Source organism: Tauraco erythrolophus, chromosome 3, assembly GCF_009769465.1.
Source record: "Tauraco erythrolophus isolate bTauEry1 chromosome 3, bTauEry1.pri, whole genome shotgun sequence".
Lineage (NCBI taxonomy): Eukaryota > Metazoa > Chordata > Aves > Musophagiformes > Musophagidae > Tauraco > Tauraco erythrolophus.
This window is the reverse complement of record NC_141467.1, coordinates 36,958,908-36,984,564: the sequence shown is the minus strand read 5'-3', so window position 1 is coordinate 36,984,564 and position 25,657 is coordinate 36,958,908. Positions and strand designations below refer to the sequence as shown.

General features: G+C 43.0%; 1 protein-coding gene across 1 annotated transcript; it reads left to right on the top strand.

Annotated features, from left to right (window-relative positions):
• The first annotated feature begins 1,788 nt into the window (after nt 1–1,788).
• On the top strand, nt 1,789–25,657 carry NR4A3 (nuclear receptor subfamily 4 group A member 3). Its single transcript, XM_086609159.1, has 7 exons — nt 1,789–1,814; nt 4,451–5,340; nt 7,549–7,678; nt 8,644–8,816; nt 14,229–14,428; nt 15,613–15,791; nt 25,395–25,657. Exons 2-7 carry the CDS (start codon nt 4,453–4,455, stop codon nt 25,655–25,657), a joined length of 1,833 nt encoding a protein of 610 aa, XP_086465285.1. The 5' UTR covers nt 1,789–1,814; nt 4,451–4,452.

The following is a 25,657-nucleotide window of genomic DNA, read 5'->3' as shown; positions in this document are numbered from 1 at the left end:
GCGCGGCTAGTTACTAACGCTCTTCTTTAACTTGCAATTTTTGGAGGCGATGGATTCCGTGCGAGGATATTTCCCAGGGAAAGGGCGCAAAACGCTGTTTTCTGTAGGGGGGTTGGTGTGTTGGGATCGGATTTTTTTTTTTCTCCAGGAAAAAAAAAAAAAAGTTTGGGAATGAATTGCTAACTTTTATCCAAGCCGCTTCACTCGATTACATTCTTCGCCCTATTTTTCTCTCCTCCGTGGAGACCGTTGTATGCTGGAGTCAGACCCCGGTAAAAAACAATGGACTAAACCAGACCAGACGGTTTCTTCGGAGGTGAATCTCACGCGAGCTCGTGGATATTTGCTGGAGTGACTGTGCGGCTCGGGGCGATCCCCCCCGAAAAAAATCGCGAGCTAACCGGCGGTGGAAATCGAGCTCGAAACTTTTTAATTCAATGGAGCTTCCCCCTCCGCGGTCCCTCCCGGGTAAATGAAGGTTTCGAAACTCGCCTGAAGAAGTCACAATCACAATGGAGTATTTCACGGTTTCCTCCTCGTATTACAGGGTGGGGAGGGGTGTCACTCGGGGCTGAATGTAAAGTGCACGGAGGAAGAAAAGAGCTTTGACAAGGGTAGTTATTTCCTCCTAATTTACAGCCCTTACGGCTCTGCGCTCCTGGCTCGGGCGGTTGCAGTCCGGAGGGGTGTTGCATGGTTAAAAGCGCAGCGAGTGTCTCTAGGTAACCGGCGGCTCGGGGCGGGGGGGGGGGGAGAGGAGCCCTAGGGCGCTCCGCGCCGAGCGGGAAGCCGCCTCGCAGGAGCTCGGGAGGGAACAAAACCCGCGGGAGAGAAAGGGTTGAGCTAAGTCACCTCACATACCCGGAGCTGGGGCGGGGAGGAGGGGGGTTCAAAGGCGAGGGGCGCGGGGAAGGCAGAAAAAAAACCCCAACGCCAAAAACCAAACCAAGGAGCGGGCGAAAGAGCCGCCGGGGAGCAGCTCCCGTGGGCAGGGGCCGGCGCCGCCGCGCATCCCCCGCGCTGCCGCGGAGCCCCCGGCCGTGCTGGCAGAGCCGGGCGGGCCGGGGCAGAGCGCTCCCCCGGGACGGGAGGACGCGACAGGGCCGCGCTCCCTCCCTCGCGCCCGCGATGGTGGCCTCGGGGCGTCCCGCGGGGCAGAGCCGCGCGGGGAGCGGAGCCCGGAGACGCCGCAGGCCAGCCGGGCTAGGAGGATACCCCTCAAGTCCGGCCGCTACCTCGCACAGCAATTTCCAGCCTGCTGCCGGCCGCCTTCCGCCCCCCAAAGAATAAAGTTCCCGCGGGGAAGTGGGGACGCGTGGGGATGCTGCTCCGCTTGTTGTAGTCACCCCGCCCGGCGCTCTCCTCTCGCCTTCCGCAGGCTCCTTGCTCGGAGAACAAGCCGGCGGCTCCGTTGTCCCAGCCCGGTGCTTTCTGCCTTTTGTGTGGATGGGGGAGCGCGAACCGGCAGAAGCGCGCCCCTCGTCCAGCTCCCCTTTCCCACCCGCGGGACGAGGCGGGGGTTTGCCGTGCGAGCGTGGGGGAAGGTGTCCCCGCCGTCCCGGGGCGGGGGGGAGGCGGGGGAAGCGCCTCTCTGCCTCGCCGGGCACCGCCGCCCCTTGACTCTGCCTTCTCCTCCCGCCGCCGGCGGACAGAGCCCGGGTCGGAAGAGCGCCCCCCGCCGAGGCCCGGCCCCGCACCCGCCTCCGCCTCCGCCTCCGCAGAGAGGTCCCAGCCGGCACCCACCCCGCCGCCGCCGCCGCCCGCCGCCGTCCGCACCTCCAGCCCCACCATTCAGCGCGCAAGATACCCGCCAGGTAAGATCCCGCTCGCCGGGGCCGGACGGCCCGGCTTCTCCTCCCGGGAGAGGGAGAAGGAGTGGGGGGTGCCAGAGCTCCTGCCGCGGCCCATCTCCTTCCCAAATGCCTTTGGCATCATCGGTCCCCGGCGTCCCGTACCGGGGCCGCGGGGTGTTTTAAATCTGAAAATAGATTTGGGCAGCGCCCGCCTTTTACAGGACTTTTAGCGCTGCCGCGTCTGGGCACAAGGGCTTGCGAGCACCCACCCAAAACCCTGCCAGCTTTTAAGGGGGAAATGGGTGGGATGTTAGTGTCCCTCTGAGGAGCACAGCTTGCTTGACGTTAAACTGGGCATCCCTTGTGTCAAGCTCTCGCAAAGACAGCATAATAGTAAGGTAATAGCTCTGAATATCCCTGCCCTGATTTTTTACCCATTCATTTGGGCTTTGATGACAGGTTGCTCTTCAATGCGCCTCCTGTGGGGCTTTTTTTTTTTAATGGGTAAAGAAGAAAAAAATCCCAGGTTATTTACTTTGCAGGGTAATTAATATTGGTGCCCTAAGTGGAAAAGTAGAGGTTAGAATTAGTCAGTCGAGTGCGCTGGCAAAGGGCGAGGTAGGAGGAGTCGGGCAGAGCAGACCAGACCTTTAGGTTACAGATATTTTTTACTGTCCTCAGGTCGGACTTGTTTTAGACTTCTGTTTTCTTACTCCATTTTGCACAGAATTCACTGACATAATCCTGTAATGATCAGAAAAAAAAAAAAAAGGCAGAAAAAAAGCATAATGATCTTTTTGCCTGAACTCCTGCTCATTTTCTGAGCTAGCAAAAAAGCCTTTTTCCTTCATAGGGCTGTGTATCAACACGTCCACTTGTGACGTTATCTGTCCACTCGCACTGTTGTGCTCCTCAGCCAGTTCTCAGTGCAGGTGCGTGGAAGGAATTTCTTTCCCTTTTTATTTGATTGATTAAGCGCTGATCGCTACCTTTAACACACAGACCTTAAACTAACACATGATAGTAATAGGACTTGCCATGAAATGAGTGTGCATGGAATGGCATGGACAGAAATTGATAGGAAAAAAGAGAACAGCAGAAAAATACATAAAAACATTGGGAGGCAAGGCTTGCAAAAGGGTTGTCCTGCTTCCTTCTTTAAGTATTTGGATTTACAAGCAGGAAGGTCTTAATTTCAGGAAACAGCATTTTTTTTTTGCTTAGATTTTAATGTTTTCTTGAGAAGAAGAAAGATCTGAATGGTTTGTGACAGTATGATAATTGAAATCTGGTGCTTAGTTTAAATATGTTTATCTGCAAAGCAGGCAGGAAAGAATTAAAAGTTGATCTAACACAAATTATTTGGAGCCCTGCATGCCAGGCTCAAGTGAATATTTTAAAACTGTAAGTAAAGGGAGTTCTTAAAATACTAAGGAAAACCCCATTATTTTCAAGACAGCTTTTTTTTAAGTATGAATTGTTTCTCAAGTGCTTTTGGAATATAAATTACCATGATTAAGAAGAGATGAACTGCACTTAGTTTTGATATGCATTTTCTCTATATTTATTTTTCTTCTCTCTTTACAAGAGAATACATATTAATTGATGCATTTTGTTCCTCTGCTGTGGAACTGAAATACACCACGCACTTTTAGTTTGGGTTGCAAATATTGGGCTAGAATCTCACAGTGTTTAGTCAGGCAAACCTCAAGTGGATTGCAGAATTGGGTCCATTATTTCCCGAGAGCAGCAAATGAAACAGCAGACTAGTAGGAAATGTGAAAGAAAAAAAAAATGAAATCTATATAGGCAGGCACTGTGTTGTTTCAACCATCCCATCTATTGGTGAACCACATTAACTTTTATGACTAATGGATAAAAACAATTATATTTGCAGCCTCAACCTTGCTTTCCCATAAAAACAGAAACAGAAATACCACGTACTTTTTCCCTTACATTTTTGCAAATGTGAGGATGTGTTGTACCACCCACTTTTTTAGGAGAACGTTCTACCACAGATAAGCCTTAAAACTACTAGTTAGACAGCAACCTTAAGTTATTAGCTGACCAGAAATATGCTTCAAAGTCGCAGAGTTGAGTAAGCAAAACTGATGTTTGCAAGTCCTAAGTAGCAAACACTGTCATTTGAGTCGTTCCTCTGACATACACTGCAGATGCTGTTTCTTTCAAAATGAATATAATTTTTAATATTATGCATTTGATAATCTCATTTACCCTTCATGAAAATTTTATGGCACGGTTGCACGCATACAGAGATAGATTTAGAGCCATAAACTGTTTTCATTCTGCTTATCTAATTCTCATTGACACCTATGTATATTAAGCAGCAGATGTAGGGCAGCTTGAGATGGATTCTTCTCTCACTGACACTGGTATAAATTTGAGTTGCTCCTGCGACTAGATGAGAGCAGCTCCCTAATACCTAACGCTTAGGCGATCCCCGATGCATATTTCTTGTTGAAAGGCAAAGACTCGAGGCTAATTTATACGTCCCCTGTCCAGGCAAGAAAGGGAGTCGGGTGTCTAACTGAGCTCCGTGAAATGTGGGAAAGCTTCTGGGAAAGAAGTTCTTGAGGACCTGGGCCATGGCCTCGGCCCACCGGGCTTGTTGTTAACGTTCCCCTTTGCCCTTGCAGATATGCCCTGTGTGCAAGCGCAGTATAGTCCTTCACCACCCGGTTCAAATTATGCAGCTCAGACCTACGCGTATGGCTCGGAGTACAGCTCGGAGATCATGAACCCTGACTATACCAAGCTGACCATGGACCTGAGCAGTACCGAAATCACTGCCACTGCCACCACCTCCCTTCCCAGCTTCAGCACCTTTATGGAGGGTTACTCTGGCAGCTACGAGCTCAAGCCTTCTTGCCTCTACCAAATGCAATCTGCCTCCTCTGGCCAGAGGCCCCTCATAAAGATGGAAGATACCCGCCTCTCCCCGTACCAGCCCTCACTGCCGCCCTCCACGGACGAGGGGATGCCCAGCACTTCCATGTACTTCAAGCAATCTCCGCCCTCCACGCCCACCACACCTGGCTTCCCCTCTCACCAGAGCCTGTGGGACGAGCCCCCGCTGCAGCCCACCCAGACCTGCCTGCCGCCTGGCCACCTCATGGACGCTCCCCCCATGAAGACCGTGCCTCCACGCTTCCCCCTCTTCCACTTCAAGCACTCACCCCCCCACACGCCGGCAGCAGCCACCCACATGTGCTACGACCCTGCCTCCCTCAGCCTGCCCCTGGGCTCCGACAGATCCGCCGCCAGCCAGACGTCCATGGAGGGCCATTCCTACGGGCTTCACCTGGCCAAAAGACCAGCCACCCTTGCCTTCTCACCGCTCGGCCTCAACGCAGCCACCTCCAGCCTGATGGGCGAGAGCAGCGGCGGCGGCGGCAGCGGCGGCCTCCCATCCCCACCCAGCAGGAGCTCCTCGTCCGGGGAAGGCACCTGCGCCGTCTGCGGGGACAATGCCGCCTGCCAGCACTACGGGGTACGGACGTGCGAGGGCTGCAAGGGCTTTTTCAAGGTGAGAGCTCTGCGGTTTGCTCCCTTCCCCGCTTCCCCTAGCCTCCCCTCCCTCCCCGCCTGCCCCAGTGCGCTGCTGGTCCTCACTCGGGCACTCGGGAGTCTTTGTGTTAGAGCTCAGAGCCCCCCAGCAGCGCGCGATGGACACCCGCCCAAAGTTTTTGGGGAAGGCCAAAGCAAGCACCTTGTAGGATATAAGGATCAGCCGGTCTCGGCTGAGAAAGGGCCGTGACAGTGATCCAGTCAAACCTGGTCTGCCAGCATCCCTCAACGGAGAGGGGCCACCCCTCTCCAAGCTATAAACTGCGTTTATTCTGTAGCAAAACTCACCTGGGATACATCCAACCTGGGTTTTACTCAGTCGCTCGTTCCAATTAAACCTCAGTTTAAGTGAGAAAAAAAATCCCTGAAATCATAAAATCCACTTGGTATTTCAGTTGATGGCAGTGGTGCCATTTGTTGTCCTGGGGTGGTTGAGGTGAGGTGGGCTGGGGGGGTCAGCGCCAGGAGAAGACTGGTTTCATGCATGGGACAAACCCAAGCACTTACGGTTTTATTCAAATGGTGCCTGCTTGTTACTCTTCAGTTCAGGAGCCCAGTGAGTCCCCACTGGTGGAAAGCTGCTTGCAGAGCAGTGACTAAGCACTGCACAGGGTGCTGGTGCCTGCTCTGTAACGGAGGAGGCTTTGCAGCTGAATAGCAGCACGAAAAACTTGTACACAGCTGTTTCTTGGTGGAAACTTTGTGCTTGTATTTTTAAAATTCGAATACTCTCTTTTTGTCCTTAGATTTGGGCGCTTTGTAATTTCCTTTCAACAGATTTAGCTCAGATTCCAGTATTATTTCCAGAATTAGCTTGTTTAAGTGAAGAATTTGGGATAGACCTTTGGTGGGATGGTTCTGGGCAGTGGGTTTAAGATTTGATACATTTGGGATTGATTTAGTGTTTTCCTTCCTGCAAACAGTCATGCCCCTGTTCTGGTAAAAGATACGATGGGAACAAAAATAGTCCAAAAATAGTTGGGGGGAGGGCTTAAAACATTTTTTTAATTGTACACAGAGCTGCTAATGTTACTTAATAATAATCCTTTAACAACATGGTAAAACACACATCTCCTTTAAAACTTGTTTGTTATTTAAATATAATTAGAAAAGGAAACACAAATAACCTGGAAATAGCAGCTCTTATGAGCCCGATCCTGCCCCTGTGGAAATCAATAGTATATCCTTGACTGGGAGCAGTATCTAGAGCTTATTCTGCAAAATTAAACAGTTTTCAGCTCCAAAGCACAATGAACAATATTTGCTGTGTCTCTTATATTTAGTACATTGAGGCTGTTATTGGAAAAGGAACACACATTATGAAATACCATTTTTCCATTAATTTCATTGCAGTGAAAGATTTAATATTGAATGTTGAGCTGATAAATTTATTCCTGTTCTGATGTCTTTCCTATTAATGTCTTTTTCTTGTGCTGAGTTATTTATTGGTGTGTCTTTGATTTTAAGTATGGAAACTCATAATATATTTTTGCATCAATATTGGTTACATTCTGCCAAGGCTTACCAGGTTTTTACAAATTTTAAATCTATTGCATACTTCTAAGATCATTTTAGAGTTAATTAAATGTATATAACTACACTATAATTCTGTCTTTTTATTTTTTCCCAGATCAGGTTAGCTTTCCCAGAATATTTAACTAAACATATTTTGTAGGAGTTTCTGATATTTTTATTTTTCTCCCTGATGATTTTAATGGCTAACCAAACCAGTTATTGTGGTATTTGACTAACAATAGCGATAGCAAGAGAAGTACATCGCAGATCATTTTGATTTTATTTTAATAAGGTCAGCAATAATCAAGGGAATGAACCAAGTAGAAAATTGTTCCCAAAGGGATATTAAAAGCGGAGATAATCTAATCCCCAAAGGTAGATGCGATGACCTGGTAATTTCAGATATGATTTTATCATTCAAAGTTGCCTGTCTCCAGAGACTTGCTTCAGAACAATCCTAGATGATTTTCATTGTCAGCAGCTAACACTAATAAAATTGTTTTTCCTTCAGGCTAGTGTGTTAGGAAATTAATTTTATCTAATTATATGAATTGCACTGTCGCTTTTCATGTTGTAATTAAAACACATTTTGTCAGGTTCTAAGTTGTTCAAGAAACCATCAGTTTACTATTTTTGTGTTGCATTTTCGCAGAGAACAGTTCAGAAAAATGCAAAATATGTTTGTCTGGCAAATAAAAACTGTCCAGTGGACAAGAGACGTCGTAACAGATGCCAATACTGCCGGTTTCAGAAGTGTCTCAGTGTCGGCATGGTTAAAGAAGGTAAGGACTATTGCTATTATTATCCCAGACACTGAAATATTACGTTTAATGAATCTCTGTGTGTGTGTACAGACATGTGTGCCTTTACAATTAATTTTACAGTGATGGGATTCAGAACTTACCCCAAAAGATGTTCATTTGTGTAATAATGTATTGATTTTCTTTTTTTCACCTGTATTATCATATTTAGACTTTAGAGCCCAGAGTTCAAGAACAGCAAGGTCATAAGAGGATAATTTGACACTGGCCGAAATGTCTCCTTTATTAACTTTGAATGTTGCTCGATAATGCTCTTGGCTTCCCCCTGGTATCTCACCTGGGGCTGCACCGGATTGTGTGTGTTTTGACATAGGATCTTGTCTCATTCCCCTAAGCTGGTTGTAAATTTGCAATTAATTTAAATGGAAACAGGATCAACTCATTAGTCCCAATTCTGCAAATATTTAAGTATGTGAGTAATACTGTGTGAGTAGTCCCATTGCAAATACTAACATGGATAATATAATCTATATAGCGTGACTATATTTTTTCAAATGCTTCAAGAAATCTAAAGTTACTTTGAGGGAATGCCTCTGCCATTTAAAAGGTGCACCAGTGGTAGGAACATTAGAATTTGTGTTTCACGTACAGTTTTCTTTCAGCAGTAGACTGTCTGTGTGTGTGTGCGCGCGCGCGCACGTGGGCACACAGGCACGGGCACATAGACGTGCTGCAAACAAAGCATGAATGCTAGGAACACAGCTGGGCTCTAAGTAAGCAGCTACATTGCTGCTTACGATCACAGGTCTGACACAAATTTGGTTTCATTTGGTTCCTTTGCAATCAAAGGCATCAAGAGCACGTGCTGAAACTGGAGAATGCTCTTATTTTTGCCAAGCTGGCCACCATAAGAAGAGCAGGTGTTTGTTCCGATCCGTCGTTTGCTGGTATCTTCACAACCGATTCCCCGTTTTTTTTCCACCTAGTTGTCCGTACTGACAGCCTGAAAGGGAGAAGAGGTCGTCTGCCTTCCAAACCAAAGAGCCCCTTACAGCAAGAACCCTCTCAGCCCTCCCCGCCTTCTCCTCCCATCAGCATGATGAACGCCCTTGTACGAGCTTTAACCGACTCCACGCCCAGGGAGCTTGACTATTCAAGAGTATGTCTCACTTTCATTTGCCTCTTTGTTTTCCCTGTAGAAATGGTTCGCGAACTGCAGTTCTACTTACCAGCTGGTTTGCTAAAATGACAATAAATGAGAAATTTGGATGAGGCTAGAAATTTGTCCAGCCAGCCATGTATTTTCATGGTAGGTGGATGATGAGGGAAAAGGAGGTGCAGTAGAAATTAGTAACTATTCATGGTGAGTGAGGGTCTCAAACACAAAGTTGTCTGCAGTATAGGCCAGGGTGGAGTGAAAGAAAAAAAGGCGTGGATAAATAGAGCGTTCTTCCTGCAAAAGGCTTTGCCAAAACACTAGCAATTGCAATACGATCAATTAATCTGCCAAACTCAGGAGTAGTACACATATGTGCAGTATGTTAATTTCCAGGTTCTGAAGGCTAAAATCTAATAGCACTTCCCTAATATTCAGGTATAAGGGTTGCGCAAAATAGCACTGGATGGATAGGGCCATTTCTGTTGAAATCAATAGGCATTTTTGCCATTGTTTAAATGGAACCAGGGTCTGGCTTTAGATATCCCAGCATGCATATTTCGTCAGTAAAATTCACATTTGTAAACCAAACCTTTTAATATAAAAATTCTAAAATATTGTCTCAGCAAAGCTTTACCAGAGATTATATATTTTTGTAACCTTGTTCTTTAAAGTATCATATTCACTATTTAAATATTCATGGAGTATTTTGAAAGCTCAAAAAACTGTTATATAGTTCTTAAAATACAGCATTGAAATGGCTTGTTAAATACGTTTTTTAGGCATGTTAATATAGGAAAAGAAAGAAAATACAGCTAAGGAAAAACAAGATCAAATTCCTTCCCCTTAGTGAAATATGATGAAATCGGAGCCTGTAAAAAATACAGCTGTACTCAGACAACATCTACACTGGCCATTTATCACTTGTTGCTAAGTAATAGTTAACACTAAAACATATTTGATTGTAATTATATAAAAATTACGTTATTCAATTTTAGAATATGCATACATATATAGTTTAGCAATTTTAAGCATACTGTAACATCTTTTTTTCAAGCTAATCTGTAAATATAGAATCATAAATTTTTCCAGATTATTATTAAGAAGCTAACTGTGCAGTATCTGACAGCCTTTTGGAGGGAGAATGCATTAGTTGTATTTACACGTATTTTAACTTAACCCCCAGAATGTCTCAGGGGGTCATTCTGCAAATACCGAGGTGTGTGATGAGCTGTGCTCTCTGACAGAAATCTGCCGGGTTCCGCAGAATTACAGGAGTGTAATAGCCCAAGCCATGAAAGCAGTATCTAACCTTATGTATTTATTTATTTGTAGATACAAAGTTGTTTTGCATTTACAAAGAACTGAATGAAAACCGTGTATTTTTATGTGATTTTTTTTTCCTTGTCCTGCAGTAGTTGTTTCTCTTTTAATGAAAACAGCCTGTAGATCTAATTGTTGAACAATTCTGTTGAACGTTATAGGAAGCATATGATTGACAGTAAATTAATTTGGTCTTGGTAGCTAAAAGATTAAGAATGATTGTCTGTTAGGACATACTAATACCCAAGTTTTTCTTTACAATAAAATATATAATAGTCTGTTATGCTGAGCCATACGGAAAAGACAAAAATGCTGAAAGAAATTAATAGAATCTTATGTTTTTCATAAACCTTGTACTTATTTTGAAAAGTTAGGGGGGATCAGAAACAAATGCTGTGTAAAAACTGGGATTGACTAAATAACTATGCAAAAAACACACTGCAATGCCAAAAAATGCCTTTGAAGAATAATCCTGTACCTCTAAAGACTGACTTAACGGCACGTTGGTTAGGCAGTGACCCTGCCGTGCACCACAAATGGGTAGATCCGGAAACCTGGCTTTGGAGTCAGTCCTAACGCTTCTGCAGACACGACCTTAATGTTTAGCATGGTCTTCATGTTTACGAGCCGTAAAGTCTTGACCGTCTTAAAAATACTGGTAAGAATCTCAGAGAGCAACGTGTACCCTTTCCCTCCACAAAAACCTACACACACAAAAAAAACCTAAAAAAGACAAACCAAAAATAAATTACATAAGCTATGAGTTTTAAACCAAAACAGATTGGAACCGGTTCTGTTCAGAACATGGCTTCTTTTCATTTCAGCACTGGTTTTAACTTACCAGTCCATAGCAATGGTATATTTAGGTACTTGGTTTCAAAAAAGCAATTGCTAGGAAGAGAATTTGGTTTATGAACTCTTTAAAGGCCAAGGGCTGCAGTCCAGTCTCACACCTGTTTTACTGGTACAATTCCATGAGTTTACACTTCTAATTATGAAGTGAGATGAGAAACAGACCCTATATCTTGCTGTCCTTATTCATGCAGAATAGCCATCAACTTAAATAGAAATGTTGCCTTTTTGGAGGGAAAGTGCAGCATTTAGGTAATAATTCCCTCCCTTCCCCAGCCACAAAATTAAGCAAATATTGGGGCTTTTGGAAAAGCAAGCATAGGTTCTCCGGTGTGCGGAGAAGGTGTTGTTGGGCTTTTGCAGCTGTAGCAGTTGAGGAAGGTCTGACGGAAGCAGGCAAAGGGTAGAGCGAGGTCATGTTTTCAGGCTCCCCAACATCAGGCTTTCCAAATCTCTTTACATGTGCCATACAAGTTAATAATGCTGCTTGCTACGCGTCTACACCCCGCCTTGAGTAACAGTCGGGTTTCATTTAATTCCCAAAGGAGCTCTGAGGAGGGGAGTAAGGCAGTGCCTTTGCCTTCTGGCTTTCTCCCAGCGTGCCTCCGGTTTGCACAGGGCAGGTTAAGAAATGCAGATCTGAGCCCTTCGGTACCGTGGCCTCCCGACCAAAGGCAGGCTTACCAGCTGTCTTGGTCAGCAGTTAGGTCAGATATCACCTCTTCTCAATGAAATAATCATGGAAAAAACGACAGGTTTTGGTGCATAAAACAGAACCATACATATTGTTTATTGTTACTTATATACTCATAAGTCTGTTACAAGTAAATAATATTTTATTTTAGCTATTCCTTGTAAGTGCTAACTCTTTGTAGCAAGCAGCGATGTGTTACAGCAGCTAAAAATTACACAATTCCATATAATTTTTTACTTTTCTTCTAAAATTGCTCTCATGGGCTAAACTATATCAACAAATACAAGTTATAATTTTTTAGATGCATTTAATTTAATTAAATACGTGGGGCATACCATACTGTAGCATTCACAGTTATGTGACATAATGCAGCATTCAGCTTCATTAGAAAATGTTAAAACTCTGCCATACTTTTACCAAAGGAATATTTTATAAACATTAGGAACAAATTAATACCTGGCATAATTATGCTGACTTGAGATGAATTATATTTGGAATGAACTTAGGGTGGTATCTTTTTTCTTTTCCTTTTCTTTTCCTTCCTCTTCACTGCTCAAAGGATCAAGAATGTGTCTTGCCTTAACAGTACCTATGGTGAGGCAGGAGTTTCCATCAGCCTGTTCGTTTCCCCATGTAGAAAGAAGGGGTCACAGCTCAGCCCCTGGGCAGCAAAGCATGTCTCTCAGAGTCTTCAGGAACTGAAGGCCATGAATGGGAAAAACCCATCTCCTCACATGCACACTATCTTGGCTTGCTCCACAGCTTCATTTTAAGAGGCTCCAGAACATGTAAGGTCTCTGGACAAGCGTATGATCTTTTTCTACCCACTAACCACCCCGGCACATCTTGCTGCAGTCCAGTGCCAGGAGTAGTTAGTTCATGCTGCTTGAGCATCCTCAACTGTTCCATTCAGACAGAGGACTGAACACATAAATGATGCAGGATACGGATTTTTCTACTGCTGCTCCTCAGCCTCTCTGTATTGTAGCCTCTACCTGCTTCACTGTTACAGGATTCTTCGGAGCAGTTGGGGCAAAATTAATTTGTCTCCACATGAACTTTATAAAAGGGATCGCACGTGTTTCGCTAGCTGACTGGGGATGTGAGCTGGAGCTTACCATGAGAAACTCGTGTAATTAGTATTGGGTAAGCAGAACAGAGTCATTCAGGACTAGCAGCAGTATCCCAGATATGGTCAGAGGTCTCTAGGATTGCTATGGTTCTCCAGTCAATTGGTGACTCTGACACTGTGTCCTTCATCCCTTACCTACCAACAGCAACCAGCCCCAACTAGGACAGGCAGAGAACAGGACACCTACCGGAGAAGTTCTGCTTGCAGCTCCCCCTCTCTCTTTCCTGCACAGAGGTGACTTCTGGGTTGCAGTAAACAACTTGGGTCATATCTTCAGCCCAAGTGGCACGCCTGTAAGAAGGTCCTCCCAGGCTGCCAGCCCACTGTTACTGATCAGGAAAGAGATGTGGGTCTTTCTGCTTCCACTCTTGCTTGGGGAGTTGCTAGGGAGACCTTTAGGCTGATGGACTCAAGCCCTAACTGGGTGTGGAAAGTTGTTTCCAAAGGGCGTGCACTGTACGCTTCTTTCAGCCATGGAGACCACCCCAACCTTTCCTTGGCTGAGTCCCAGAGAGAGAGTTGGTATGAAGTCTCTCCCAGAAACCCATAAGATGCCTGATGGGGAGGATGTTGTTAAAATAAAACCCAAATCGTTCAGTTCCTGCTTAGAAAACCAGCAGAATCGAACTAAGCCATGAAAGCTCTTGTTTTATTTTCTGCCGAGAGAGAGAGAGAGTAGTGTCATGGGAGTGACAGGGATCTGCTGGTGCAGAAGCAGGAGATACCGGGGAGGGAGCTGTCAGAGGGTCACAGGGAAGCTGAGCAAGCTGAGGCTGTCGAATGGTTGTCTGGAAGAGTTATGGCTGCATCAGCAGGATAATAGGTTCTCCTGAACCTTAAATGCTTCCGTTTGAAGGATAAGAGGTGATACGGGGCAGCTGTTTTACTTTGAACCGATTCTGTATTCAAATGAAGCGATGCTGCATGTGTCAGATAAAAGATGATTTATCTTACATGTCTCTATCGCTGCCAGATAAAATGCAGTTTGAGAGGTTTTGGAAGAAATCTTCATTTTGGACATACTGAGACAAATTCATCAATGAGAAAAGTGTTTAATTGTAGTGAGTTAAATAGTATTCCTCTTCTAGTGTGATGGAAATTATCCTACCCACCGGGTTTCTGTTTCTGTTTACTAATGGCATATAGGTACTTGCAAAATGTGATAAGTATTCTATTTTATTTATAAATTTAAAATTCTTTCTATACGTTTGGAAGTATTTTTACAATGTACATCTGAATAGCAAAATGCCTGTAGGTAGCCAAATAGGTAGATAGATGTAGACCAACTTATAGCACCTTCGATAATAATACCGACTTTGCCACAGAAGGAAATGTGGTTGGACAGGTAACGCCGTATGTTTCACGGAATGCCTTTACATGCATATAATGTTGCTTTCTGTGGCTTTCATTTTAGTACTGTTCCGCGGATCAGGCTGCTGCAGGCACAGATGCAGAACATGTACAACAGTTCTATAATCTTCTGACTGCCTCCATTGACATATCTAGAGGCTGGGCAGAAAAAATCCCAGGATTTACTGACCTCCCAAAAGAAGATCAGACATTACTCATAGAATCAGCTTTTTTGGAGCTGTTTGTACTAAGACTCTCCATCAGGTAACTATTTATTTCATTTCCTCCTAAGCTGATGTGAAAACTCATCCATCTAAATATTTTTAAGAAGTAAATATGGCGATATCTTTGAACATTGTCAATTGTACTAAAAACCCCCCAAAACATCTGCCGTGTCTGAATCCACGGGCTATGGTATTTAATTTGTTTTACATTGCAGAAAAAATAAGAAAGTGACTTAAAAAGAGGGCAGTGTGCTTCTTTTTATTTGATACACCCTGTCCTCTTCTTCCATAGTAGTAAAAATTGATCTTCAGGTACTATTTGAGCAAGTTTGCTTCATACTCATCAGCATAAACTATAGAAAAGCACCTTCGGTATGAAAGCTTTTACTTTTTCCCCTTTCTTTTGTGCGTGCACATCTTTGGCTTTGAAAAGGATGAAGATTTAAAATCTTGTTCACAGTGTTTTTCTTCTTAATACCAAGTCATTTGATAGAGCGAGACGCTATTTGTCAGTCTAGCACTAGTTAAGACACTTTACCAAAACTATTTTCAGGGACTGGGGAAATTCCAAACTTGTGGTTTGAATTATGTCCTTGTTTTTTTAGGTTGAAAATTATCTTTGCATGTGGTTTTTAACAGGGACATTGGCAATGGGAAGGGGAAAGAGAAGAGAGCTTGGCTGTAATATCTCTCTTACACACAGATATGCACATGAAAGAGTTTACGATGTTATGTGTATTGTGGTGCATCATTGCATGTATTTTCCATTGTTTTTTCCTTATTAATTTTTACAATATCAAAAATGCAGATGAGACTAAGTAAATGCTGAGAGTTGCAGAATCTCTTCTTTCTCCAATTTTTATTAGTTTTGTATTTCAAAATGCACTCACTCAGTATTCCTTTGGTTCAAACATACAGTATTTAATGTAAAATGTCTTCTCTGTTTATGCCTTTGGGCAGGACCAAAATCTTAACTAATTAGACAGTCTACACCACATGCTACAGCTAACCCCAGGCTTATAACTCTACAAAGTAAGCAATCATAGAAGCTTGTTTGTTGTACTTTGGCCCCAAGGGAGAGGCATATTGTCAAACGTGAATGCCCACATATGTCTCAGGATAATATGCCTTGGATTTTAAATGACAGACACTTCAATACTGGTTATGCATTTTGCTGTAAAGTAGAAGATGCATTTATAATTTTTTCCATGATTTTTATTTAAGGTCTGATACTGCTGAGGATAAGTTTGTATTCTGCAATGGACTTGTGCTTCATAGACTTCAGTGCCTTCGTGGATTTGGGGAGTGGCTCGACTCTATTAAAGACTTTTCCTTAAACTTAAAGAGCCTTAACCTTGATATCCCAGCCTTAGCAAGTTTATCAGCTCTAACTATGATTACAGGTAAGTACTCCTTTATTAATGGAAAGCTTCAGTCTCTAGTGCTTTGCTTTAATGTAGAGTCAAGCAATTTCAGTTAACTTAGCTGTATTCAGGGTAAAAGGAGTATGATTTTTAAGCACTGAAATGACCGTATGGAAATGGTGGACTAACATTAGGCCATCAGATATCGCTGTTAAAATGTAATCTAACTCTCTATTTCTTCATCGGTTTATTGTTTTCTTGGAATGATCTCTAAAAAGCAAGCTGCTTTCAAGCAAATTGTGTAGCTCCTACAGAAACCTTCAAAATACTCGCTGCATTCCCAGAAAAGCCTAATGAAATGACCAGAGCTACATCTTCTGTACAGGAAGAGTAATATCAGGGTAGCTTGAGAGCTAGAAGCCGTGCAGTTAGTATAGCTCACCTTTCATGCAACACAGCTAGACCAGAAAGAGTGCTTCATGAGGGCAGGCTGGCTGCTTTTGGTAGCCAAGCTGCTGTACGTGTTCCATGTACTGCTTTTTTGAGAGAGAAGATTGGAGAAGAGTAAGAACAAAGTCCCCTTCTGCAGTTGTACAAAAGCTTTTGGGTGTGTATGTGACCGTATCTCCCCTTTTGCCTGCTGGGGCAAACAGCAGAAAACTAATGTCAGAATCTGCCAAATCTGGCCGGTAAGTGCAAAACAGGGGAGCATAACCTTATAAAGTGTAATTTTCTCATTCCTGAAACTACAAAGCTCCTTAAAGTACACACTGAATACCTTGAGCTTCTTGCAATTAAGAGGCATGGCTGGTGGAAGCAGGAAGGGTTGGGAGTAAGGGTGCCTGACAACCATACAGCAGAAGTCAGAGAAGCAGTCATCTCTACTGAGAGCCTCCCACTCATTTCAGGAAAGCTGGTAGCATAAAGGTGCAACTGTGTCGTCAGTGTGAGACAGGGCTTCAGTGTGCCCTGAGCTGGATCTTCCCAGGGATGCTATAAGCTCCAGCGACATGGATATTGATTTCCTCCTGAATTTCAGGCGTCTGCCAGTTTGCAGGCGGTGGCCTCAACAATATCAGCTGCAGTCTTCATTTTGCCTAGGATGAGACGATGCAGGGGACAGATGATGCTGAGACAAAACACTCAATGGCAAATATAAAAACTATAAATGGATCAATTCTTGCTGACATATATGGGGCCAAGACTTTGGCTTCAGAGTTTGCATGGTACTCCTCCTTCCTACAATTGGATGAAGGGCTAGTGTGTATATGTTCTGTCATTGACTCTCTGCTTCTTAAGTAAAGTATTTTCAGGTTTTTAATTAATTTCTCTTCATTTTTTCTGTAGTTGGAAAAGGTAAATTAAGCTCCAGATTCTAGTTTCTTTGATAAAATGCCTAAGTCCAGAATAACTCATCAGAGTCGCTTTGTTCTGTATGAAAAAATTTTCAAAATGAGTGATATGTTAAAGTGAGAAAGGACATTCCCAACTTATTTTTTTTCTCCTATATATAAACATCCACTGATGTGTTTATGCATACTTACATATATGTGTTATAAATATGTATATGTGTGTATATATACATACCTATATATGTGTACAATGTGTACATGTATGTGTACGCATTTACATATCTAGAAATCAAGGACAGGAGCTGTTTCTCTCCGTATATATTTACATGCAGGCATATATGCTTACCTATGTATAGTACATGTCATTGATTTAGATTATTTACTGTATATTAGATATGCCTTTCTTAGATAGACACAGATAGCTTGTTCTTGATTATCTTCCTGGAGACTGAGAGGATGCAGGTCGATGAACAGGATCTCCAGCAAGCTGTCTAAGCAAATACAGAAAAAGCTACTGTATAGTGAGAAAAGTTTTTCTCCTTACAAACCCGTGCCCTGTTTTAACATGATGATTCTTTGTTCAGTTAGACACTGTTTGCTTGCCCTTACATAAAGAGTCCAAGTTGTCCAGTGCCTGGCTCAGGTCACTCTAAGACGTTTAATAGAAATAGTTTTTAGTTGATAAGACCCCACATTTCAACTTTTCCTTGATAACAGCCCTTTCAGGAATTGACTGTATTGTGCTGGTCTTCCCAAAGTTTCTAAACTGTTGCCTTTAAAAGGAGAGCATTTCTGTCCATAAAAGCTTTAAGGTTTTCTGTATTTGTCAAGCTTTTCTTGATTTTCTCACCTGTATGAGATGGTGCTTAAAATTAATGTAGTTTCTGATTATTCTTTTATGTCATGAAGCCAGTATGTCTCTGCTGATTTGCTGTTAAGGACAGAGTATACTTTCATGCAATCTAAATTAGACCAAAGTTCCTGTGTGTCGTGATTTGTATTCACAGGTTTCAGATCTCCAAGGGCAGCTAGCTGACTTAGGAGCTTGGCCAGAAACTTGGCCACCTGAAAATGGATAGTATTGTATAATGATGAACACTGTTGAAAAAAAATGAAAGAGGAAATCAAGTAGTTACGGCTAAGAAAGCATCAGGTAATGATGGCTAAGAGAGCACTACAGCACAAAATTCTGGTGGGCAGGGTTCATTTGAGACTTTCTCGGTGATAGTATATTGAAATTTTATATTCAGGAAAGCTTTGAGATTTGCCTTTGGTATTGTATCCCCTGAGAAATGGCTTCTTGTCTTCTCCCTACAGTTTGAGTATGACAAGCTGTGTGCTCTTTTTCAGCTAGTCCAACAAAAAGGGTAAAAATAATAAAGATAAATCTTGGAAATTTTGTTGAACATTTTTAAGCATTGTTTTGAGGCTTGGCTTAGATTTAGGTGGGTGTTTTAGGTGCCATTCTTTATCTCTGGATAAGGTATTCTTCTCTCCTGTAATGGACTGTTGGAGGCAATGGAGAGTTAGCAAACCCTGGTTCAAGCCCTTTTTGTGAGTCAGAGCAAGAGAGAGTGACCTTTTCCAGGAATATAGGATATCCGACTATTGAATATCACTGTCTTTTGTGTTGAGGCCATTTGACATATTTCATGGGCTGCAGAATGGCTGTTGTGTATGATGATCTGGGGACAAGCAGGTGCTCAGAGGGACACCCAAGGCCCAATCTCTGGTCTCATTCCAACAGGAAAGGAATCTGACCATGAATCTCCCATGTCCCAGATGGATATGCATGTCATTGGCATGCAACATAGGAAGGAGCAGCAAAGCTCTGTTTTGTGAATCTAGTTGTTTGCTTTTACAATAAGCAACACTCCAAAATCAAAATTCTGAGTTGTGCAAAATTTTCTTCATTATTACACAAATTGTTCTAGTTCTTATTTCACACTAGTCAACTTTTCATGACTTGATGGTTCAACCAAAAAAAAAAAAAACCCACAACAACCCAGTGTTGTATAATAGTCATAGCTTATTTTCATACTGTACAGCATCTTAGGTAGCACCAAATTCGAGAGTCATCTCTCCAGGTAAAGAAAAACACTACTGGGAATAATGACCTGTTTGTTCTTGATTTCATGAGTGTTCTCCATAGGCCAAAGAAAGATGTACACTTAGAAAACAAACCCTCTTGTGTACTAGTCATTGGCAGTATTGCTGAAGGAGAGAAGAGAAGTCGCTACTCTTTTTCACATGTTCTCTCTCTGTTGTGCAAGAGTGACAGGGAAAACTAACATCTCTCGCCTAATGAGGGAAGAGGAAATAAATGTAAAAATTAGTGTTGGAGGCTAGAAGACATTCCGCTGTTCCCAGTGTCCCAAGATACTGAAGGCTGTTCTCTCATTTTGCCATATCAAATTGGCTCCCCAGTAACAGCCCCAGTAGTTCCAGGGCCCTTCAACTAACCCTGCTGACCTGTTTGGAGATGCAAAGCTCCATGTCCTGTCTCCATATATAATTATATACTAATTCATTGCTTGCTTTGAGTAAAATTAAAAGTATATACAACATAAAATAAACAGGAAAAGATTTTGTAATGTTTTTCATTGTATAATTCATTAGGAAGTCAATCTATATGTGCTTTTTCTGTTTATGTTTCCTGGGAATTTGCAGTATGTTGCCTAGAAGGAAGGGCATCATGTTGGATTGCTGCTGAATTTTTAAGTCCTTTCACATAGGACATCAGCTTGAAAGAGCACCCAGAATGAAATAAATGACATCTAGTTTATTGTGGATGGCTTGCAAACAGTTAACTTAAAACTCTGCAATGCCAAAGCACATCTTTTTTCTTTAAGGTACTCCTTTAGGATCTTCCTCTCTCTGTCTCTCTTCTCTTTTTTTACTTCCTTCGTTTGGTTAAGAAGGACAGGACACAACTTCCTCCAGAGCACATCAGCGGCGCTCTGAGCATCAGCCAGAAGAAAGTAGTTAGGAGATACCACGTGACACTCACCCCACATCCCCATGAAAGCAAGAAATAAGTTCTGTCCTGTTCTTTCTCTTTGGATCACTTATTCTCTTGGGATGTAGGATCTAATGAGCTAAAGAATAGTGCCAACATGGAAAGAATATGCTGGTCGTCTTGGGACAAGTTCTGTTCCTTAGTTCCGCATGGATGATATCTATCAGTTTAGTATGTTGCATCAATCACAAGAGTTGCTGCACAATCACTCCATGCTGGACTGGATAGTGTTGATGATGAAGCCTTGCAGAATAGACCAGATATTAGCTCAGCCTGTTCTTGGAAACGCTTCCTTAACTTCCCAAATGACCATTCATAATGCTCTGCTTTACAGTTTTTCTAACAGTGTCAAAATATAAAGATTGAGACTCCAACGCAGATCATCCCAAGGGCGCGCTCTAATTTAGCCTCAAATTTCTGCACGCTCTAAAACTGCTAGCGCACATTTTTTTTCCTCTCTCTCTTGTTGATTCTCTTTTCCTCTCTGCCTCTTCCTTTCTCTATCCGCATCAAAATATTATTGTTTTGCCCACTTGACACTCTCAGTGGGATGCTGCCGAGTACAGAGCATTCTAGCCCTCATTCAGCCAAGCTCTTTCGGCATATGTTTTATTTTAAATGTGTTACAGACCAGCCCAGAGCCGCTGTATATATTGGGCTTATTCACACTCTTAATGCTTTGTTAGGCTGGCACCAGAACATTGAAGAATACTGTGAGGTTTCAATTAATTATGAGTTTGTGTTTGTCTTCCTGCTGTTGAACTTTCTGTTCCAGTTTACAAACACAATTTTTAGCACCATCAGTCATACCAAGAAATAGTAAGGAGTCTGGTCTGTCTAAAAAGGGTCTGGCTACTGCACTTCCCTTCTGAACATGAATTTGTCCAACTTCCCTGCGGAAGGGAGGCTTACCTACTCTTCAGCAGCAGATATCCTTTAGTCCTGTTGCCAGGATCCTCCAGAGTGGGTGCTTCGTGTGCTGGGTCTACATATGAGCAGGTGGCAGACTGGAGGAGTGTAGGAGAGCCAGTTATAAAAAAAAAACCCTCCAGATTGCATTGTCTGCCTTCCCCTCGCCTCTTTGACGAGGGAAACACTGTCAGCATCAAAGTGAAGTACTCACTCCTCCTTCTCCCCTCCCACCCTTTTGCTGAGGCAAGAACTCTTTCCTCCTACAGCAACCAGCAGTCGCTGTGTTACGTTGTGGTTTTCTTAAAGGAGGGAGCAAACTCTGATGTCCCGTGTGGTCATTCAGCTCATCCAACTTTAGGTACTTTGCACAGCTGATGGAGAATATGGGGCACCTCCAGAAGATGATTCACCCTCCTAAAGTTATGATTGTCTTCTAAAAACGCCCATCCTTCTGCTGATGTTAGGAGGAGCTTGAGAAGTCTGCGCTCCTAGCTCGGGCACCCCTGTGAAGTGCCTAAGAGGCAGAATGGATCTGGGCCAGACTGCAACAGGAAAGGAGACTCTCGGATCTGCCGAGCTGCGACCTTGCCATGTAACAGAGCCTGCACGAGACAAGCAGAAAGCTGTGGGCAACTGAGCCTCGCGTTTATTTGAGTTATAGAAGGGGAAGAGGATTGTGAAGGGGGAAGAGAAAATCGAATAACTATATGGAAACCGAGACAATCAAGAGGCCTATTTTAAGTCTGCGGCGTAAGTCTGTTGCATTTCTGATTGAACTGACACTCAGAATGATTTAAGGATAAAACTGCCCCACGCTGACACAGAGCTCAAAGGTCTTTGAGATGATCAAGGTCTTTGGAATACCTGTGCTCTCTGAGAGGTGTTTCTGAAAGAGGTAGCGCTGAGCCTGCCTAGCCCTGGCGTGATCTACCCCAGGTCAAAGATTAGGGGCAGAAGGACTAGCACAGCTGGTGACAGGGTTTCCTGCTCTTTTACTTTCTTCCTGTGAAGTTTTTGCTGATCATTGTAATTATAGCACAGAATTGCATTGAGATTCCTGGGAAAAGGAGAAAGGTGTAAAAAACTTGCTGCATTCAGTTTGCCAGGATGAGCTGCTAAGTTTGCAGAGCTTTAGAGGCAAGACTTCCGATGAATCATTTTGACAGGCTTATGGAGAGCATCTTTGCCATAAATCACCATTTTTCTTGCAAAAAATCAATGGCATCCTAAAACACAAGGCTGAGAAATCCTATATTCACTTTATCCCATGCCTTTTTAATTGTCATGATAAGAAAGTCTGAATACAATAATATTTACACACCTCCTCAATCAGTTAGAGAAAATCTATTGGTTTTGACTAGCTGTCCTTCTTGGGATAAATCTTGGCCTTATCATTCCCATGTGGATAAGAACATCCTGTGGAAGATGGCAAATGACTAGAGACCATCAGCTTCAGCGCCAGTGCACACACTTACCACAGGTGCCTCGTGCTGATCCCTTTAGGTTGAGTAAGAAAGACCATGGGTTTTCTTTGCCCAAATGAGACTGGCTGTGTGGAAAAGGCAAGAAAATATAATTTCTGCTATTTGAGCCCTGACTATTAAATTTAAATCTTGAAGTGAATTAGACCCAAGACTCCTCAAGTCTACCGAAGATAGGAGCTTTTGTTCCACTAGTATGGTCCCCAGAACCTAGTCAGATACGAACACTGAAGATGCCAGTGGCAGTGCCAGTGCACGCAGTGCCCTTTACTAGCGGAAGGACTTCTCCACATAGATAGCTTTGACTTTCTGTGGGCCCACAAGGGATGCCTCAGGGATTCGAGGCTGAAAACCCCTGAGGCAGTTCCAGTCATGAGGAATTGCCTTTGTAGAGATTTTTAAGTAGCAAAGGCCATTGCATGGCAATTCATGCAGGAGAGGACAACCAGCGTTATTGGAGAGTGCTTTGATATTGTAGCACCAGAGAGCGGCTTAAGGATGGAGTATCTCTTAATTCTGAATTTCCATGATTTTGTTATTTAAAGTAAGACTAACAATATTATAATCTTTGCACGTTTTGTGTTTTGCATCAGTATGTTTCACGGCTAGCCACCAAAGACACGATTTGTTCATGAAACCTTCTGAACTTGTCAGTGTGAAACAAAGACTGTTTAGTTCTGGCTGGAAATGTTAACAACATTGCTGTGTGTTCCAGAGCTAGAGATAATTTTCCATACTCTGCAGCAAGGTACACACCTACTGAGGCATTGGTTTAAAAATGTGCTCCACTAATTCGTAGTCAGGTTTCGAATCCATTCTAGTATTTCTACTCCCTAGATCTATAAAGATATCTTCACTTACACAGCCAGGAAACAACCTCAAAACGGATTAAAAGATGGGAACTCTTCAAAGACTGCAATATTAATTTAATGTCCTGCAGATTCTCTCAGTAGGCTAGTGGTAAAAAAAAAACCCTACAGCTTTTCAAATCTGTATAAAATATTTATCCGCCAAGATTTTTAATGGCAGAATCTGCCTAGGTATTTACTCTCAGTGACCTGTATAGTTAAGGCTTACATAATTACACTATACACCATTTACTGGAAAGGCTTTAAATATTCATTGACTCCGTGTGTTAATGTAAACAAGGCACTTAGAATACGTAGGGTTTTTTAATTCCTGCAAGGTGAAAGAGATGTCTGAAGCAGATGTTACTGCTTGGATGAGTGTTGCTCTGAAGCAACAGGGCAGATTGATGGTACTTAAATGATAGAGCACAGTAGCTTCTGGCCAGAGATGTACATGTCTGCACATCTCTGATTCTGATCTCAAGCCAGTATTCTTCAGGAGCTAGCTCTGCCTAAGTAAATAAAGTTGAAAAAAGTGTAAAAAGAGTGAACATCAGTGGAAAATCAGACCTTTACATTTCTGACTGCCTTCATTGAATCCCATCTGTTTTATTGGTTTGTCAAGAACATCTAGCCAAAACAGGTGGTAAGGGGAGGGAGCGAGGCCTTTATATACACATACCTGGGCAAGGCTCTACTGCGCCTTGTGCAGATATTACACCTGCTTCTGGAAGTAAAGAAAACTGTACTCTTTTCACTGATCGTTAGGGGATGGACAGAGAAAGTACCTATTGCCTGCTCCTCCTGGAACAGAGGAAAAGATTTGGGGGCGATAGGCACAATATGGCACGTGGCTGCCAGGGATAAGGGAGAGGGCCAGGGAAGGCAGACAACTTCAGATGCATCAAACACGAGAACTGCCACAATTAGTCACTCCTCGTCCACTGCTGTCACTGTTTTTATATGTCTAAATGAACCTGCACTTTCTTAAACTGCCCTATCCGGTATTATTCTATTTCATCTGTAAATGATTATGATTTTGCTGTTAAGCAAGTTCTTACTTTCCTGTGAATTTCAAAGCCAATGGCAAATCAAAACATCACAAAATTATTTGTTCTTAAATGTTATATGAATTTATCCACTAAATCTTGATAGCAAACAGCACAAAAATATCTTTCCCTGTGTACCAGTGAAGAGTCTGCTTTTAATGAATCACAAATCTGATTCATTCTGTTTATGCTTAAGGAACCGTGGATGTGTTTAACGTGGTTGTAGCATTTTAAAAGGCTATTTGAAGGGGGACAAACCGCAGCTCTCCTTCTTTTTAGGAATGCTGAGGTTTTGGTGATGGATAACACAGCTGCCTCTCACTTGAGGCATTGCTCACTCAAAGCAAATAGTTAACTTCCAGCCTTCTTTTATCTTAGACCTTTTAAAGATGAATAAACTAAAAAGCAGCAGCTGATGAAAATAACAAAGGGTGGTAAGGTGCCTTTAGTTTCTTATAAGAGTGTGTGCAAATTCCTGGTGGAATTCTAGGCCCAGCGCTGATGGAGCTGGCTAAGGGTATCGATCACCACTTGAATTCACTGAATAAATAATGGTTGCCATAGTTATTGAGCATTCACAACTGGTGGGGAAGCACGGAAATCTCCAAAACACCTCCTGTGATAGTTTTGCTGGAAAATCACCCAATTAATTCTGTCTCATGTCATGAAAATTATGCGAGATACGCAGGATGCTTGGACTCCTCATACTAGAATTTCCATCATAATTGAGTATCTCTGCCCCCTGTTTTAGCAGCTAAAGAGAAAAGGGCACCTGCCATCTCTTATTTTGTGTGGCAGAAAGGTTAACTGACATTGCATAACCCCAACCGTTCTGAGAAATCTTACCCTTTCAAAGCATTTTTCCTTTGAGTACCGGAGCGTGGATTTTGGTTACACAGAAGAAAACGAACTCTCTCAACTTGGGGTAGGGAGGGATGCTGATGGTGTTTTGTTTTGTTTTTTTTTTCTCTCACTTTGCAGAACGACATGGATTAAAAGAACCAAAGAAAGTGGAAGAGCTATGCAACAAGATCACAAGCAGTTTGAAAGATCACTTAACTTTCAGTTGCCAAAACAAAGGACAACCACTGGAGTCTGCAGAGCCGAAGGTACTGGGTGTTCTGGCTGACTTGCGTTCTCTCTGCACACTGGGACTGCAGCGCATCTTTTACCTGAAACTGGAAGATTTGGTGCCAGCCCCTTCCATCATCGACAGGCTGTTTCTGGACACCTTACCCTTCTGA

Excerpts from the sequence above, each read along its gene's own strand:
- NR4A3 (XM_086609159.1), top strand. The coding sequence starts at position 4,453 with ATGCCCTGTGTGCAAGCGCAGTATAGTCCTTCACCACCCGGTTCAAAT. Across the intron at positions 5,341-7,548 it reads GCTGCAAGGGCTTTTTCAAG|AGAACAGTTCAGAAAAATGC; the intron begins GTGAGAGCTCTG and ends GCATTTTCGCAG. Across the intron at positions 8,817-14,228 it reads GGGAGCTTGACTATTCAAGA|TACTGTTCCGCGGATCAGGC; the intron begins GTATGTCTCACT and ends CTTTCATTTTAG.